The sequence below is a fragment of the Erinaceus europaeus genome, chromosome 20, assembly GCF_950295315.1.
Source record: "Erinaceus europaeus chromosome 20, mEriEur2.1, whole genome shotgun sequence".
NCBI lineage: Eukaryota > Metazoa > Chordata > Mammalia > Eulipotyphla > Erinaceidae > Erinaceus > Erinaceus europaeus.
Window position 1 is genome coordinate 5785028 of NC_080181.1, and position 18671 is coordinate 5803698.

Below are 18671 nucleotides of genomic sequence, written 5' to 3' on the forward strand. Positions count from 1 at the left end.
ATCTCCTCTCCCCTCTCAATTTCTCTCTGTCTTACCAAGTATTAAAAAAATAAATTCCTGAAGATAGTGGAGTCTATATATAGCAAACTTACAGCCAACATCATACTCAATGGTGAAAAACTGGAAGCATTTCCACTCAGATCAGGTACTAGACAGGGCTGCCCACTATCACCATTACTATTCAACATAGTGTTGGAAGTTCTTGCCATAGCAATCAGGCAGGAGCAAGGAATTCAAGGGATACAGATTGGAAGAGAAGAAGTCAAACTCTCCTTATTTGCAGATAACATGATACTATACATAGAAAAACCTAAAGAATCCAGCAAGAAGCTTTTGGAAATCATCAGGCAATACAGTAAGGTGTCAGGCTATAAAATTAACATTCAAAAGTCAGTGGCATTCCTCTATGCAAACACTAAGTTAGAAGAAATTGAAATCCAGAAATCAATTCCTTTTACTATAGCAACAAAAACAATAAAATATCTAGGAGTAAATCTAACCAAGGAAGTGAAAGACTTGTATACTGAAAATTATGAGTCACTACTCAAAGAAATTGAAAAAGACACAAAGAAGTGGAAAGATATTCCATGTTCATGGGTTGGAAGAATTAACATCACCAAAATGAATATATTACCCAGAGCCATCTACAAATTTAATGCTATCCCCATCAAGATCCCAAGCACATTTTTTAGGAGAATAGAACAAATGCTACAAATGTTTATCTGGAACCAGAAAAGACCTAGAATTGCCAAAACAATCTTGAGAAAAAAGAACAGAACCGGAGGCATCACACTCCCAGATCTCAAACTATATTATAGGGCCATTGTCATCAAAACTGCTTGGTACTGGAACATGAACAGAAACACTGACCAGTGGAATAGAATTGAGAGCCCAGAAATGAGGCCCCACACGTATGGACATCTAATCTTTGACAAAGGGGCCAGACTATTACATGGGGAAAGCAGAGTCTCTTCAACAAATGGTGTTGGAAACAATGGGTTGAAACATGCAGAAGAATGAAACTGAATCACTGTATTTCACCAAATACAAAAGTAAATTCCAAGTGGATCAAGGACCTGGATGTTAGACCACAAACTATCAGATACTTAGAGGAAAATATTGGCAGAACTCTTTTCCACATAAATTTTAAAGACATTTTCAATGAAACGAATCCAATTACAAAGAAGACTAAGGCAAGTATAAACCTATGGGACTACATCAAATTAAAAAGCTTCTTTACAGCAAAAGAGACCACTACCCAAACCAAGAGACCCCTCACAGAATGGGAGAAGATCTTTACATGCCATACATCAGATAAGAGTTTAATAACCAACATATATAAAGAGCTTGCCAGACTCAACAACAAGACAACAAATAACCCCATCCAAAAATGGGAGGACTTGGACAGAATATTCACCACAGAAGAGATCCAAAAGGCCGAGAAACACATGAAAAAATGCTCCCAGTCTCTGATTGTCAGAGAAATGCAAATAAAGACAACAATGAGATATCACTTCACTCCTGTGAAAATGTCATACACCAGAAAAGGTAACAGCAACAAATGCTGGAGAGGGTGTGGGGTCAAAGGAACCCTCTTACACTGCTGGTGGGAATGCAAATTGGTCCAACCTCTGTGGAGAACAGTCTGGAGAACTCTCAAGGCTAGAAATGGACCTACCCTATGATCCTGCAATTCCTCTCCTGGGGATATATCCTAAGGAACCCAACACATCCATCCAAAAAGATCCATCCAAAAAGATCTGTGTACACATATGTTTTTGGCAGCACAATTTGTAATAGCCAAAACCTGGAAGCAACCCAGGTGTGCAACAACAGATGAGTGGCTGAGCAAGTTGTGGTATATATACACAATGGAATACTACTCAGCTGTAAAAAATGGTGACTTCACCGTTTTTAGCCGATCTTGGATGGACCTTGAAAAAATCATGTTGAGTGAAATAAGTCAGAAACAGAAGGATGAATATGGGATGATCCCACTCTCAGGCAGAAGTTGAAAAACAAGATCAGAAAAGAAAACACAAGTAGAACCTGAAATGGAATTGGCGTATTGCACCAAAGTGGGGTCCATGAAGGATGATAAATGACATAGTGGGGGTTGTATTGTTACATGGGAAACTGGGGAATGTTATGCATGTACAAACTATTATATTTACTGTTGAATGTAAAACATTAATTCCCCATTAAAGAATAAAATTTTTAAAAAAGCAAGACCAAAAAAAAGGGAAAATAAATAAATATAAAAAATAAATAATAAAAATATTAAAAATTTATATCACTCTGCTGACTTAAGCAGCTTTTTTGAGAACAGAGAATAAGTAACACAAAAGTAAGCTTTAAAAAGAAAATAATGGGGGGGCATTTCGTGGCTCAGTGGGTTAAGTGCACATTGTACAAAGCACAAGGATCATGATTTGAGCCCCCAGCACCCTGCAAGTGGTGAAGCAGGTCCGCAGCTGTCTATCTTTCTCTATCTTGCCTCCCCTATCAATTTCTCTCTTTCCTACCTGATTAAAAAAAAAAAAAAGGCCTGCAGGAGCAGTGTATTTGTAGTGCAGACACTGAGCCCCAGCAATAACCCTGGAGATGAGACAGAGAGAGAGAGAGAGAGAGAGGGGAAATGAGGAAGTATTATCTAGTAGAAAGATATCAAAGGAGATTTTCTCTTTTTATTTGTCTAGTTCACTGAAGTGATAGTAGTCGCATGTAAAATCTAGTATATAGTCAGAGGATAATGGGGCTACAAGTACATGTAGATATAAATTCAAGAGATTTTAGAGAAATAATGTCATCTGAGAATTTTTAATCACAATTATAAGAACCCAGGCAATTGGGAGAAATGGTTCAAGTGCACAGTGAAAGGTGAAAGTGGACTTTCAGAGGTGACTCTAAAATACTACTAGACACGGATGATGATTTCTAATAATGTGCACCTGAAATCTATACTGTGTTTTACTGAAATGCCATCTTCTACCTACCAGTTCACTGTCAAAGTAACAAAATCAACCAAACAAACCCAACCTAGGCAGAATTTCTGGCACTACTGTGGAGTCACTGTTACATTCATTCTACCATTTATATATTTAACAGTTTTCTCCCTTCCACTTTCTTCTTTGCACTTCTACCTCTTATTCTGTAACTAAAAATCCTTATGTTAATCTTAGCTGTTTAAAGTACATGACCAAATGACTGCATTCAGCACGCACATGTTGCGTGCGAGTATGTGTCAGCCTCTAGACTAAGACCTTGACACTCAGGAGACATGAGTTGCTGTTTAATATGTGGGCAGGAGGAGTAAGAGAATGCTGATCTCAGCTCTCACAGCAATCATCTGGCAACCTGGATCACCATTCTGTTTTAGTTTCACTGTTTTCAAAATGGAGGCAGAAATTACAAGAAACATGAGAAAATACTTAGAGATGAATGAAAGTGAAAAAGTAACATACAATAACTTCTGAATGAAGTGCAAGCAGTGCCTGAATGCCTGTATTAAAATTAAAATAACTGCTTTGCAAAGAGTGCTATTCTCAGCAAATAATTTCAAAGTACTGGTCTGACACATAAATCACCATTTTGGGGTTAGGTGATAGCATAATGCTAATTAGCCATTTTATATAGGTATTATATAGATGGTTTCTGTAAGAGTGACCCAGGCATAGATACTTCTTATTTTATCAAGTGAGAAATTATCATCAAAAAGATAAACAAACCTACCACCCATTTTCACTGTCATTTTACAAAGGAAACTTTAACACACACACACACACACACACACACACACACACATACACACACACACACACAATCATAGAGGGCATAGTCTCAATATAAGTTGCTAGTGTCTCTTTACACAAACAGCCCATATCACCCAGATTTATAGTACTGTGCTACTGCTATTATTCTTCTGGATACTAGTAAAAACTTTGTAATGATCTGGTCCTTGGTTTCTGGATAAATATTTGGAGATTCCAGTTGTAGAACAAAGAACTCAATGTGTGTCATCAGAAGGCACTGGGTTTTACTTCAGTGCTATCTGTTGGTTCTGTGGTCAAAAGAAGAAAGTGCTTTGAGCCCTGGCCTCTCATCTAGAAAACTGTGGTCATGAGGATAAGTGACAAATCATACTCCCTGCCACACAAATCCAAGTGAAGTGTCTCGTACACATAGACACCAAGGGAAAATCCAAGACATAAAACTCTGCACTTAATTTTGATCACAAGAACTTTGGGGTTTTGGCTGCCATGTTAGAGTATACTTTGTAATTTTTTTCTGTGATCCTAAGTCATCAGGGAGTTAAATCATATCCTAACTTTAACACACCACATTCGGATAAGATTATGCAGATAGAGGCAAGGTTGAAAAAAAGATGGAAAAAGGACTAGTGAACAATGAAGGTAGTCCAGAGATCTAGGTCAAAGAAGATGTTAAGATTAGGACTGACGATAAATAAGAAGTACAGAGAATGAAGATTGAACATATTGGTGGATGGGGATGACTTCTGGATTTAGATTTAGAGGACCTATTATGGTCTACTCAAACTATTTCTTCCAAACCTAATTTCATCAGTGTGTATCTTTCTAGGAATTTGCCCATTAACTCTAATTTATCTAATGCACTGCCATACACCTAATCTATTATATTTCTATAAGACTGGTCACAAAGACTAGTTTCATTCCAGATTTTCCAAGTCTTATTTTCTAGATCAACCCAGCAAGAAGTTTGCCAATATTTGTTGATTTCCCCCCAAAATAATCAACTTTTAATTTTATTAATTTTCTTATATTTTCTATTTCATTTTATTAGATTTACCTCTGCTATAATCTTTATTACATTTTTTTCTATTTGCTTTAGGGTTTTTTTTCCATTTCTTCCCCAAGGATAGATTTTTTAATTTAAAATATATATTTTTTTAATTTTAATACAGGCGTTTGGACACTGCCTTCATTTCTTTCAAAAGCTATTGTACGTTGCTTTCATTTTTATTCATCTCTACGTATTTTCTGTTTCTTGTGATTTCTTCTTTGACTCACTGTCTAAGAGCATACTGCTTGGGGCTAAGTGCCTGAGGACCTGAGTTCAAGTCCCTGGTTCCTAGTTGCAGGAGGGAAGTTTTATGAGTTATGGAGGTATCTACAGATGTCTTCTTTTCTCCCTCTCTCTAGTGTCTTTCTCTTTCAGTTTCTATTAAAAAGAAAAGGACAGGGGGTCGGGTGGTAGTGCAGTGGGTTAAGTGCACATGGTGCAATAAGCAGGGACCGGCGTAAAGATCCCGGTTTGAGCTCCCAGATCCCCACCTGCAGGGGAGTCACTTCACAGGCGGTAAAGCAGGTCTGCAGGTGTCTTTCTCTCCCCCTTTCTCTCTGTCTTCCCCTCCTCTCTCCATTTCTCTCTGTCTTATCCAACAATGAAGGACATCAACAATAACAATAGTAACCACAACAAGGCTACAACAACAAGGGCAACAAAAGGGGGAAAAGATGGCCTCCAGGAGCAGTGGATTCATGGTGCAAGCACTGAGCCTAGCAATAACCCTGGAAGCAAAAAAAAAAAAAAAAAAAAAAGAAAGGACAAAATGTCCACCAAGAACAGTGGAGACACAGGCAACAAAGCCCAGTGAGAGCTCTCATAGAAAATAAAGAACATTATCACTTGATTTCTACATATTTGCGTGTTTGTTTGGTTTTTTCCTTCTGATATTAATTCCTAGCCCTTATATATTCTATTATAATCCAACATGATACTTTGGTTTCAATTGTTTTAAGTTTACTGAGACTTATTATGTGGTCAAATATATATGTCCTCTATGTTGGAGAATATTGCAGGTGAACTGCTTTTAGTCAGAAAAAACTTTTTTTTAGTCTATCTTGTAAAGCAGGTGTGCTTCCGCCCCCCTTCAGTCAGGGAATGCCTTTTTATTTTTTGAGAATTGTTTTTTCCTTCCTCCTCTAATGACCCTGAATATATTTCTCAAAACCCCCTCACCTAACTGGCTTAACTGACATCCAATTTTGTCTCCTCTAATTGTCACACTGCTGCCAGAGTGTTTATTTTGTTATATTTTATTAAATATTTTATTTATTTATTTAGGATAGAGACAGAGATATTGAGAGGGGGAGATAGAGGAAGAGAGAGAAAGAAACGCCTGTAGCACCGCTTCACTGCTTGTGAAGCTTCACCCCAGAGTAGTATTTTTTACATCGTATCCCTGTGGGGCTGTTCCTTTATTTAAAACTTTTAGTAGCACTCCTCTTTTCCATAGAAAAAACACTCTGTCACAGTGAGGCCCAGGCTGTCCACAGTCTATTCACTTATCCTTCGGCTGTATCTCTGATTCCGCGCTCCAGCAGTGCAAAGTTTCGCAATTACACACAGCTACTTCGTGCACCAGTGCCCCTGCTGCAGCTGCTCTCTCTGCCTGGAATCCACCTCACCATCCCTCCTCCTGCCTGGGAAACTCCTACTCGGTTCTCAAGATGAAACCCAGTCACTACTTCTTTTTGAGAATTCTTCCTTGACATTTTTTTTTTTTTTTTGCTAGAACTGGCTATTTCCTCTTTGTTTTGCCTCACCAGTCCCTGTATAGTTTTATCTTTTATCAGGGCATTTGTGGCACTTGGATTACTTTTAGTTATTCATCTATGTACTCTCAAATGCAAGACCGGTTACGGGAATCAATAGCATTTAACATAAACTTAGTATTAATGATAGAAATTTCATCTTTTTCTCATGCATTCTCACAACTCTTTGAAGTAGGGATTTTTTTTTTCTGCCTCCATGTTGAAGACAGTGAAACTAAAACTAAAAACTAAACCAAGTTGCCAGATGACTGCTGTGAGAGCTGAGATCAGCATTCTCTTACTCCTCCTGCCCACATATTAAACAGCAACTCATGTCTCCTGAGTGTCAAGGTCTTAGTCTAGAGGCTGACACGTACTCGCGCGCAACATGTGCGTGCTGAATGCAGTCATTTGGTCATTACTTTAAACAGCTAAGATTAACGTAAGGATTTTGAGTTCTATCCTTTTACTTTCATGTCTTTACTATTTCTCTATGATAACTAACTATAAAATCCAAAAATATACAGACCTATTTTCAGTATTTCTGGGCATCCAGAGGTCAGAGAACGTGGAATAGTGCATCCTATTTACATCAATTATGTCTCTAGTTTATTTGTATAGAGTACAAACTAAAGGTGGAAAAACACTGGAAACTGTAGATTTTCAAGTCACTTCGTATACAACATTCAACAAACAATGACCATCTCAAAGAGTGAAAGAGCTGATGGCACCCTACCCCAGCCTAGAAACTCCTTGGTGTGGTCACTGTCGTGCTGCTGGTAGACAGAGAGGATATCTAAAGGGAAAGATTAGCTATAGGTGATGGATGCAGTTAACCAGGAAAAGAACCTAGATTGTTAAGCCTTGGTTATAGTAGGAGGAAAGGAAGGAAGATCAAATGACCGTATGGGGAAGTAGCTGTGGCTGGCAAAGTTTAACCAGTATGTCATTTGGGAATGGAGCACAAATAGACCATTTTTGGAGTTCACTCTGTAGCTCTCTGGACTGCTCCTGTGTAAATTGTTACTAGGTTGGCATGTCGGGGTCTCACTCTTAAAGCCTAAAACAGACCCCAAGCCAACTTTCAATCCTCAGTGGAGCAAGGGTCTCAACTGTTTTCTCACAGTTTTTCATTAATTAAAACTTGTCTTAAACCCTAGGAGTTCACAGAGAACTTCCTTGACAACAAGCATATCCACAGATTTTTCCTCCCTTGTCATATTATGTGTGTCATGGACCGGATTAGTATGAGAACCCAAGAAGAGCCTAAGGAATGATCAGAGAAGAAAGTGCTAACACTTCCTCAATGAATGTCAATGTGGCTAAACTGCTGGGCTGTGGTCTCCTGTGGTTTCAAGCATGGCCACGTGCTTTCCCTACAGAATGTCATGAGTCCCCTTCACCTTTCCTCGAAGCTTCTTCTTCCTTCCTGTTTACAACAGGATTAATAACTGAAGCTTTCCCACCTTAATCTCATGGCAACCAGCATGGAAGCATGGAAGCCACATGTTAAGAATAGTGGAGGAAGGGGCCAGGTGGTGGCACAATGGATTAAGTGTACATAGCACAAAGTGTAAGGACCTGAGAAAGGATCCTGGTTCAAGTCCCCGGCACCCCACCTGTAGGGGGTTGCTTCACAAGTGGTGAAGCAGGGCTGCAGGTGTCTATCTTTCTGTCTTGCTCTCACTCTCTCTCAATTTCTCTCAGCCCAATCAAAAATACACACACACACACACACACACACACACACACACACAAACACACACATATCAGAAAAATGGCCACAGGAGCAGTGGATTCATAGTGCAGGCACTGAACTCTGGAAGCAAAAAAAAAAAAAAAAATGGAGGGGCTGGGAGGCACCTGGTAGAGGAGGTGCTTTGCTATGCATGAAGGCCTGGGTTCAAGCTCCCAGATACTGGATGGGAGCATAACACAAAAGGGAAGCTTTATAAGTGGTGGAGTGGCACTGTGGTGTCTTCTTTTTTCTCTCACCCTCTGTCTCTCATCCTTTACTTGGGAAAAAAAAGAATCTTCTGGGAGTAGTTGGAGTTGTGCAGGCACAAAGGCCCAGTGGAGCCCTGGCAAACAAAAATACATATATAGTAGAACAAAAGGTGAGGATGTGAGGATACTGAGTTCTTCGTGACTATGGGCCCATCTTTACAATCTTCAATCTGTTAAATTCCAGATAGTTTACACATACAAATAAAACAAGTAAAAAAAAATTTTTTTTTGTCATCCAGGTTATAGCTGGGGCTTAGTGTCTGCATCACTCCACTGTTACTGGTAATCATGTTTACATTTTTTTCTTTTTTGTACAGAAGGTAAGAGGCAGAGACAGATACAAAGGTAGAGGGCCAGGGAGAGGAAGAGGGAGAGAAAGAAGAGAAACATGCAGCATGGCTCCACTGCTTGTGAAGTTTGCCCCCAGTAGGTGGAGACTTGGGGCTTGAACATGGCTCCCTCTGGCATGGTAATGTATGCTTTCTACCAGGTGAGGCACCACCTGGGCTTAAAAAACAAAACCATACACGTATGTGTTAAGAAACAATTGTTTTGGGGACTCTTATTATTAACTGGATGTTATTTCTTTTTTTTCTTTTCTTTTCTTTCTTTCTTTCTCTCTCTTTTTTTGTGAGTTAAGATTTTTTTAACTTTGAAAAAATATATGGTTTCAAAAATAAAAATACTTTTAATTACATGGATAGGTAATGGTAACAGTGCCTGTCATAGTTTCCCTCCCATGCCAGCGAAACAAGCATTCACATTTGAGTTAATGTTCCAGACCAAGTTTTTAATGACTCTTCTGTATCTGGATTACTAAAGCCTTTTCCTTAATAGACACTCTTCAGAGGCATCATTAAAATCAGGGACCCTCTCCCTCCCCAACCTTACATTTACAGAGATTTTTCATGGACCCACAGGTGTCAATCCTGCCTGGCTAGAGGTGCATGTCTGAGTATGGGTGCTGAGGAGTGGAAGCTTAGTTTAAGGGCCAGGTGAAAAATGGTGAGAGATAATGAGTGTGGGTAATCTGGCTGTGAACAGACGTCAGCAGCTAGCTGAGCAGTCAGCATATCCCATGAATGTTTCCATTTTCCTCATTGCATCACTTGACCTTCCCCTCTAGCTTCACACTAGTTGTCAGTTACCTTCCTATATGTCAGCACTTAAAGTCCACCACACCCTAAAGACTTTGGAGAATCTTCCCAGAAGATATCAACTGCTTAATAAATGGACTACTGTTTCAGAAAGGAACATCTGAAAGAAAAGTAATGGCTTAATGGTTTAAACAGGACTGAGAGTGGCAACTCATGAAGCCACATGACTCTTCCAGCAGAGCTCCAGGGGTTCTCAGTGACCCAGGCGAGGCAGCAGGGTCACCTTCACTTTTATGAATACATTTTCCTTTCAATGCAATCAATGTATTTGTGCTCCGGTTCTATCACTTTCTCAGCATCAAATTAGGTGAAGCTGTTGTCAGTCAGGTGTTGTCAGTCGCCTAAAACTGAGTTCTGACTCATGAAGATTCTTATTCAAAGACGAAGAGTGTTATGATTTTTTTTTTTTTTTTTTGCCAGAGCACTGCTCAGCTCTAGCTTATGGTGGTGCAGGGGATTGAACCTGGGACTTTGAGGCCTCAAGTATGAGAGTCTCTTTGCATAACCATTATGATATCTACCCCTGCCCTGAAGATTCTTATTCAAGGTAGATCCTGTATGATTTAATTCATACCTTGCAGGAATCTATTATAAGAACTGAATAAGGGTCCATCTATCATGCACTCCTGCACAGAGGGTCACACATCCTCTCAATGGAAGGAAGCATTTATTTATAATTTTCTTTTATGATGTCACAGAAATGGTTACTAAAAACAACTGCTATAAAATAAAACAAAACCCCTCGGTTCAAAGTTAGGCATGTTCTTGCTTTCAAGCAGACTGTATCATGGACCTAAAGTGTTTAGTATAGTCACCTGCACAGTATCTGTTTTTGCTTCTCTCTTTTAGGTTTATAAAACAAACAATGCCTAAGTGAAAATGGGAGCAAAAGGGAGATATGTAGAGACAGATTCTGGCAAGAGCTGTATTTACTATTCAACAATTCAGTAAGTCAGTTATTGACAGAGCCCCAGTCAATGAGAGGAGGTGTGACCCTCTGTGCAAGAGTGCATGACAGATGGACCCTTATTCAGTTCTTATAATAAATTCCTGCAAGGTATGAATTAAATCATACAGGATCTACCTTGAATAAGAATCTTCAGGGCAGGGGTAGATAGCATAATGTTTATGCAAAGAGACTCTCATGCTTGAGGCCTCAAAGTCCCAGGTTCAATCCCCTGCACCACCATAAGCTAGAGCTGAGCAGTGCTCTGGCAAAAAAAAAAAAAAATCATAACACTCTTCACCTTTGAATAAGAATCTTCATGAATCAGAACTCAATTTTAGGTGGATAAAAAGATTCAGTACTAAGGTCTTCTTTTAGCAAAATTTCCCTTCACCGAGGCCCACCATGAGGACCATATCTATTTCACACTAAATCAAGAACATTCAGGAAACTCTGGTACTCATGAAGCAGGGTGTTAGTCCCCACACAAACATTCCTAGTGAGTGGTTCTGTGTTTGGGGAGGCTACATCCATTCTTTTAGACCACTGGGGGTTCAGTTAAGGAGTTTCTTGGAAGACCATAATGTTTAGTTTTAGAATGAGATCTTGTAATGAAAGTTTTACTTAATAAGTGGATGGTTTCATACCTTGAAGAAAGTACCTGTCACCAGTAACTGGTGCCTAACGGCCAAGAAAAATCAGTGGGCTTATTTTAAGTTTTTATGCTCGCTACATTTTTTGTCTGTTTTATTGTCACTAGGGTTATCACCAAGGCTTGGTGTCTATGTGACGAGTCCACAGCTTCAAGTGAATGTTCTTTTCCTTCTCCCTCACACTTTACTTGAGATACAGAGAAATTGAGAGGGTAGGGGGAATAAGGAGGGAGAGCGAGACCAAGAGAGACAACCTGCAGTCCTATTTCACTGCTTATGAAACTTCATTCCCCCACATGCTTCTGGTGTGGGGACCAGAGGCCTGAACAGGGTCTCTGCACATGGTAATGTGCAACTGCCCAGCCTCCTTGGCCTCAACCATATGTTCTTTTATGCATAGGTGTTTCCCCTTTCCTGTGAATACAACTGGAGGGTCAAGAGGAGAAAAGCCATACCTGTAGTACTCATCTCCCACAAAGAAAAGGGTCTTCTGAGCATCCTTGAGATAGACAGCAGCATCAATTCGCTGCACATACCTTGGGAACCCAAAGTCATAAATAGTGCGAGGAGGACCTTGCATTCGGAATCCTCTTGTTATCCAATAGTGGGGGCCTAGAAACAGAAATCAAAGGCTACCTTAGTGGCCACCCAAATTCTAATGATGCACTTCACTCACAAGGATTTCTATGCAGGATCACTCATGGAGCTCACGTTTGCCTGTCAAGGTGATGATCCAGTAGGAGACATAAGCCTATTACTATTCAACTCACTAATCAAATAATCATTAAAACTTACCCTGGAGCTGAAAAAAAATTGTGGTGTCTTGAGAAAGCAGCAACATGCATTCAATAGTGTCTCTGTTTAACTCATGAATTTTTTCAAGATACTTTCACTGTAGTCTGAAATTCATTTTATAATTTTATTTTAGTCACACATCTCTGAGAGAGAAGGGGCAAGTGGCATGCAAATGCTGATTCTTACTTAAATCAGCACTAACCTTATATGCTTATTATTTAGCCTCAAGAAAAGTCTAGCTAAGGCTGTTATTCGTAAGTTCTTAGATAACTTCCACTGGCTACCACTGTTACATACTCAAGGTTGGCATTATAATCATTTTGCACAGGGGGTAATGAAAGCTCTGACCAATTAGATAACTTCCCAATGCCACGCAAACAAATAGCGATGGGCTGGACATAGAGTTTGACATCAGGTATGTACACCTCCTGAAGTAATCGGGTCTCAAGTTAAATGGTCCTCTGTTCCCACTGCTAATGAGCATGGCAAAACAAGTGAACGATTCTCATGTTAGGCTCCATTTTGGATTTTGTTAATTACAGGCTTTCAGCTGATATGGCAGTGCTCTGAGCAGAGGTGCTAATGGGCAGTGCTCGGCTTTCTAGCTCTCTGTGCTCTGTCTCTTGAGCATCTGACTCACTATGTTATGAATAATTTGACAGCTGCTACCACTTGTGCCATTGTTGCAGTATGGTAAGGCAGCATTTCCCTAGCCTGAAGATAAAGGAATGATGTCTACACACGTTTTCATCACTGAGCAAATGCTGAGGAGCTACAAGTTCCTATCAAACAGGGCACTGCACCTGCTGTCTCTTTCTTTAGTGGATGTAGGGTACCTTTGAAGAAGTAGGCAGTGCCCCTCTCAGCCACTTCATAAGCTGCATCCACGTTGGACATAAGCTGGGGGAAGGAGCTGGTGATGGTGCTGGGTCGAATCCCGCCTGGCAAGTGCACCTGCCGGCGCCAGAAAATCCTATTGGACAAGAGAAATCAGGGTCAGGGTCTGACATCAGTCTTACACTCAGCATGGGTGGAGATGAGCTGCAAGCCACTATCCAGAGGCCATTTCTAAACAATTCTGTAAACAAATCAAGGAGATCTGACCCAGTAGACTCTCATAATTTTTTTATTATTTTTATTTATTTATTGAATGGAGGCAGTCAGAAATTTAGAGGGAGGGAGTGATAGAAAGGGAAAGAGGTACCTGCACATTATGATATTTTAGTGTCTCTCCCTCCTCTCTACAAATATAGAATAAAATTTGGGTCCAGCAATAAATATAAATTTATGTACAATAGTTACATAGTATTAATTAATTTAAATTTAAATCAAAATCACTTAAAGATAAATAAAATCCAAGTATGTGCATCATGTAATGAGCCAAAGCACTGTGGTTGAGCAGTACTAATTATCCACAGTAAGAATAGAAGAAATATTAACAACACTAAATTGTCACATGGCTGATATATTTATTTATGCTACCAGGGTGGTCACTGGGGCTCAGTGCCTGCACAACTCGATCACTCCCAGGGTTGCTTTTCTTTTTTTTCCTTTGCCACTCAGGCTATATCTGGGTCCTAGTGCTTGCATGACTTCACCAGTGTCCTGGTGGCTTTTTCTTTTAATTTTGATAGAGGATTGGGGGGGGGGGAGAAAGAACTACAACACTGCTCATGTAGCCCCTGCCCTCAGTGAGGACAAGCACCTGCAACTGGGTCCTTGCTCATGACAGCATGTGCACTCTATCTACTAGGTGTGTCACCACACAGCCTCTGCCTCAATACATTTTTTTTCCTTTTCCAGGTTAAGAGCACAAGAGAGGGAGGGAGGGAGGGAGGAAAGGAGGGAGAGAGGGAGAGAGAGAGAGAGAGAAGAGACACTGCAGCATCACTCCAGCACTCATGACACTCCCCACCCCCCAGCAAACTCTCCCATGTGGTGGTCTAAGGCTTAAAGCTGGGTCGTTAAGCATGGTGACGTGTGCTGTGCCGGGTGAACTACATGCTGGCCCTCTTGTATACTTATTTTAAAAGATGTTTCTATATTTGAGGTTGGAGGCAAGCTGATAGAGTACCTAACATGCATAGATTAACTTGAGGTATAGCAACTCATCTATCCACATAGCAAATATTATTTTCACAAAATTGTGGTAGGTTCACAAAGGCATTGGGCTGACACTTTCAATGTAAATGTGGCCCATTTTGAATTTTGGGGAAGAATTCTTGGTTTAGATTTTAACTCTTCACTAATTGGACATCTACCACCTACAATTCATAGGGTGGCAGGAGTCCATTTAGGGTACGCTGCCTTGCCTGATGCCCTAGACATCACAGTGTTCCTAGAACATATATAGTAAAAGATGGAAATCTGAGATCCAGAAAGGCTCCTGCACTCATGGTTCATCTGGTCGGGGTAGACAGAGCTGGATTAGACTCGCTATCTTGATTTTCACCACAGACACTTTCTCAGCTACTTGCTCATTCTCAGCCTGGTGATCACTCTTACCCGCCCCCTTGTTTATAACTTCATCCCTTGTGCAATCAGACCTGGACTTTTCTGAAGGCAAGAGGGACTGCTTTCCCCTTCTTTCTATCACCTCGCAAAGAACACAGGTTTGGGTGTCTAGAATGAAAACAGATGAACAGATTAAGTCAAAAGTCCATAATTTGGTCTTTGCTAATGGGGGGGGGAGGGTTGGATTAATTGGGAACTGGCTGAGAAATTCAAAATACAAGTGTTCTCATCTAATTCATTTCAACACAGTTGTTCTGAATTGCTGACTGTGTAATTTCAGGGGATTTTTAATGGTGGTATTGAGAATGTAAGGAAAGTGGCCCAGGGAGGGACAGACATGTCCAATAACTTGATTCCTTTTAAAAAATTTATTTATTCCCCCTTTTGTTGCCCTTGTTTTTTTTTTCTTGTAGTTATTATTGTTGCTGTTATTGATGTCGTTGTTGGATAGGACAGAGAGAAATGGAGAGAGGAGGGGAAGACAGAGGGGCGAGACAGATAGATACCTGCAGACCTGCTTCACTGCCTGTGAAGTGACTCCCCTGCAAGTGGGGAACCAGGGGCTTGAACCGGGATCCTTAAGCCGGTCCTTGAGCTTAGCGCCACATGCGCTTAGCCCTCTGTGCTACCACCCGATTCCCACTCAGTTCCTTTTTAATTATGTCTTTGCAAGTCTGGATTTTTTTTTTTTTTATCACCTGTACTATTTCTCCAGCTTGAATTATGTCTTTGATGAGGTACAGCTGATTTCCAGCTGCTTTCTTCCTGGGTACCCTAAAGCTGGGATTATTTCCTTGCAGGATTTTGATGTTCTGAATGACTCAACATAAGGAATTATTAAGTATAGTGATTAAGAATCAGGCACATTGAAAATGTACTTTTGGAACTTTTTGTGAGTATGGAATCTAAAATTCTACATGAGATAAACCTTGGTTTTAAGATATTGTGGCTCCTTTGAGGACTGAACTGAGTAGTTCTTAGATGAGAGTAATGTTATGCTTCAAGATGGATTTGGCAATATTTGGTGACAGCTTTATTCATACACCAGGAGTGGGCAGTGTCACTGATGTCTAATGGGAGAGGCTGGGGTGCTGTTCAACATCCTTAATACAGAGGACAGCCCGACACTACAAAGAATTACCTTGCTCACAACCCCAGCTATGCTAAAGTGGAGGGCACTGGCTGAAGACACTGCTACAGTTTACTACAATCTGTCACTTGTGCTTAAAGCAGAAACAAACAGTATCCCTCACCATGTGAAGCATCACATATTTGAAAACCAGCAGAGGCTTTTCAATCTTCAAGATGTGTATTATGATAAAAAGTGATTTGAAATTGACAAAAGCCTAACAAGTAACATTTCAATATAGTTGTAAGTGAATTTAAAATATGATAAAAAGAAACTTATGGAGGTTAGAGTTGCTCAAAGTGTTACAGTACAGGACTTGCATGCCTGGAGGCCCAGGTTTAATTCCCAGCACCATCATTATATCAGAGCTGACCAGTGATCTCATCTCTCTTTTCTAGTTCACAAAATAAATAAAACTAAAAAAAAAAAAATCTTAAAAAATTTATGACCATGTTGGAAAATAACAGTTGCAGGATGCACTGAAACAGGACATAAAAATGGGTAAACAGATCGTTATCAACTTTCTGTCATTTGATTTTTGATAAGAGAAGTAGAACAATGAAATTTATTGATATTATAGACTTGTCGATTAGATATTAGATAATGAGCTGCCCTGTTGATCTTTCTGTACATAGAGGCAACACAATGCCTGTCACACAGTTGTAGCTCAATAAATAGTTGTTGGCTAAATAAATATGTACCAGAGGATTGAGTAAGACTTCTGTGATCACTGATTTTCTAATTCTTTGCAAATGTCATTCTCTTTTATTATAGAATTTCCGATAATGAATTGTTTGCAAATAGGTCACTAACAACTCTCATATGACCCCTGGCAGTTCCTTGTTAGGCTCAAGCATTTCTAGACATGAGTCATGTATTATATATCTTTTAATCTTTGAGGTTAGCATAGTACCTGGCATTTCTAGGTACTTGTTCCCTGTTTATTAAATCTCTGTTGTTTAATTTTTTGTTAAATATGATCATCTTTTAATTTTTAACAAAGATTTAACTTATTAAAGAGAGAGAGAAAAAAAAGAAAGAAAACCAGACATCACTCTGATATATGGGCTTCTGGGATCAAACTTGGGACCTCATGCTTGAGAGTTCAGTGCTAATATACTGCACCACCTTGTGAACCACTATATAAAATTACCTTTTGTTTTGTTTTGCTTTGTTTTGTTTTTTGGTGCAGGTGCAATGAATCCAGTGTTCCTGGAGGCCATTCCCCCCACCCCATTTTATTGGATAGGAAAGAGAGAAATTGAGAGGGGAGGGAACAATAGAGAGAGAAAGACAGACACCTATAGATCTGCTTCACAAGTGACCCCCCTGTAGGTAAGGAGCTGGGGGCTTGAACCCAGATCCTTGCACGGGCCCTTGCACTTAATACTATGTGCACTTAACCATGAACCACCTCCCAGCCTCCTTATATAAAATCACCTTTACAAGTGGGAAATGTTATGCATGTACAAACTATTGTATTTACTATTGAATGTAAAACATTAATTCCCCAATAAAGAAATGAAAAAAAAAAAAAAGAAAAAAATCACCTTTACTCCCCAACTAGCTTTGGTAATAATGTTTCATTTTCCAAATTTTTATTTTCTTTTACTTCCATCTTCTGGACTATCAAGACAATTCAGTATACACTGAATGAGTGCCTTAATTTTCCATCCCGTACTCTCTTCAACTCTTCTCCATCATCCTGCTCTCTCATTCAAGTGGGAACAGGTATCTCTCTTTTTGATGTGCTCAACTGAACTGTTTCTCTTCTGCAAGAGGTGCTCAAGATAATGCATGTGTGCAGAGTCTACTCTGAACTATTTTCAAAAACCATTTGTAGATGCATGTAAAGACATGTTTTCACTCTACAAATGCATGAACTGATGAATTTAGAGATTATCAATAGGGCTAGGCTTCCTTCTAAATGTATCTACTGATATGGAGTTTTCCTCTCACTGTAAACACTGAAGCAGCATTGTCACCATCCTTGCCTGAGAAGTTGTTCCTTTAGGAGAGTCACTAAGCAGGACTGCTTATATCTACGTACTTTAGAGGGCATGAAATCAGGCATGCACCATTTCTCTCAGTTCAAGTAAAACACAGCCTATAAAACTAAAAATACAGATATAATGCCCCTTCAATGGGAGAGGAGGACCTAAGTTGGTGATGAGAGAGGTGTGCAGACACCTACCAAGGGAGACAATGAACCCATGATAGAACAAATCAACATTTCCCTAAAAAAACAATAAAAAATATGCAGACAACTGTGTGGGCCAAAAAAAAAAAAATCAAGGTTGTGCAGTTTCTTTAAGTACAGAAGTGTTTACATTCATCTGAAGACCTGACCTGGATATTTCTTTACTTATTTTCGTCATCTGAGGGACCACTCTAAGTGGACTTTTTTTTTTCTTTCTCAGATAGAAAGCTAGAGAAGAGATAGAGACTACACAGAACCAATGTTTTCCCAGTGCCATAGTGTGCACTGGGGTTTCAGGTCTGGGTCACACATATGGCAAAGCAAGTGCCCTCCTAGGTAAGCTATGTTGCCAACTGTGGACCCATATTTAACCTGTGAGGATGTGAAAGGGCCCCATGCTCAGCCAAAAGGAGGGGTTGTAACAGAAACAACAATGAAATCAGGGCACTAGCCATGCCTGCCTCTTTGTCTGTTTTTTAGCTGCATAATGATATCAGTGTAAGTAAATACATTGCCATTTTCTGACTTTCAGTGCTGCAGTTTACAGACAGAAAAGACTCCTCCCTGGGGAGTCTGTGAAAGAAGAAGACTTGCTTGGGCTTGCCTGGGCTTTTTTCAAGTCCAGGTAAATGCTGAATCGCAAATATGTAATCTCTTGGGGAGACTGGGGCCGTGTGGTGGCACACCTAGTGGAG

General features: G+C 39.9%; 1 protein-coding gene across 1 annotated transcript in view; it reads right to left on the reverse strand.

Moving 5' to 3' along the window:
* The window catches only part of MMP20 (matrix metallopeptidase 20), a 59212-nt gene that overhangs the window by 8639 nt on the left and 31902 nt on the right, over positions 1–18671 (reverse strand). The window contains exons 7-8 of the mRNA XM_007520728.2: positions 12970–13106; positions 11794–11950 (exon numbers count right to left, since the gene is read on the reverse strand). Coding sequence (XP_007520790.1) covers positions 11794–11950; positions 12970–13106 — 294 coding nt within the window. The remainder of the gene's footprint in view (positions 1–11793; positions 11951–12969; positions 13107–18671) is intronic.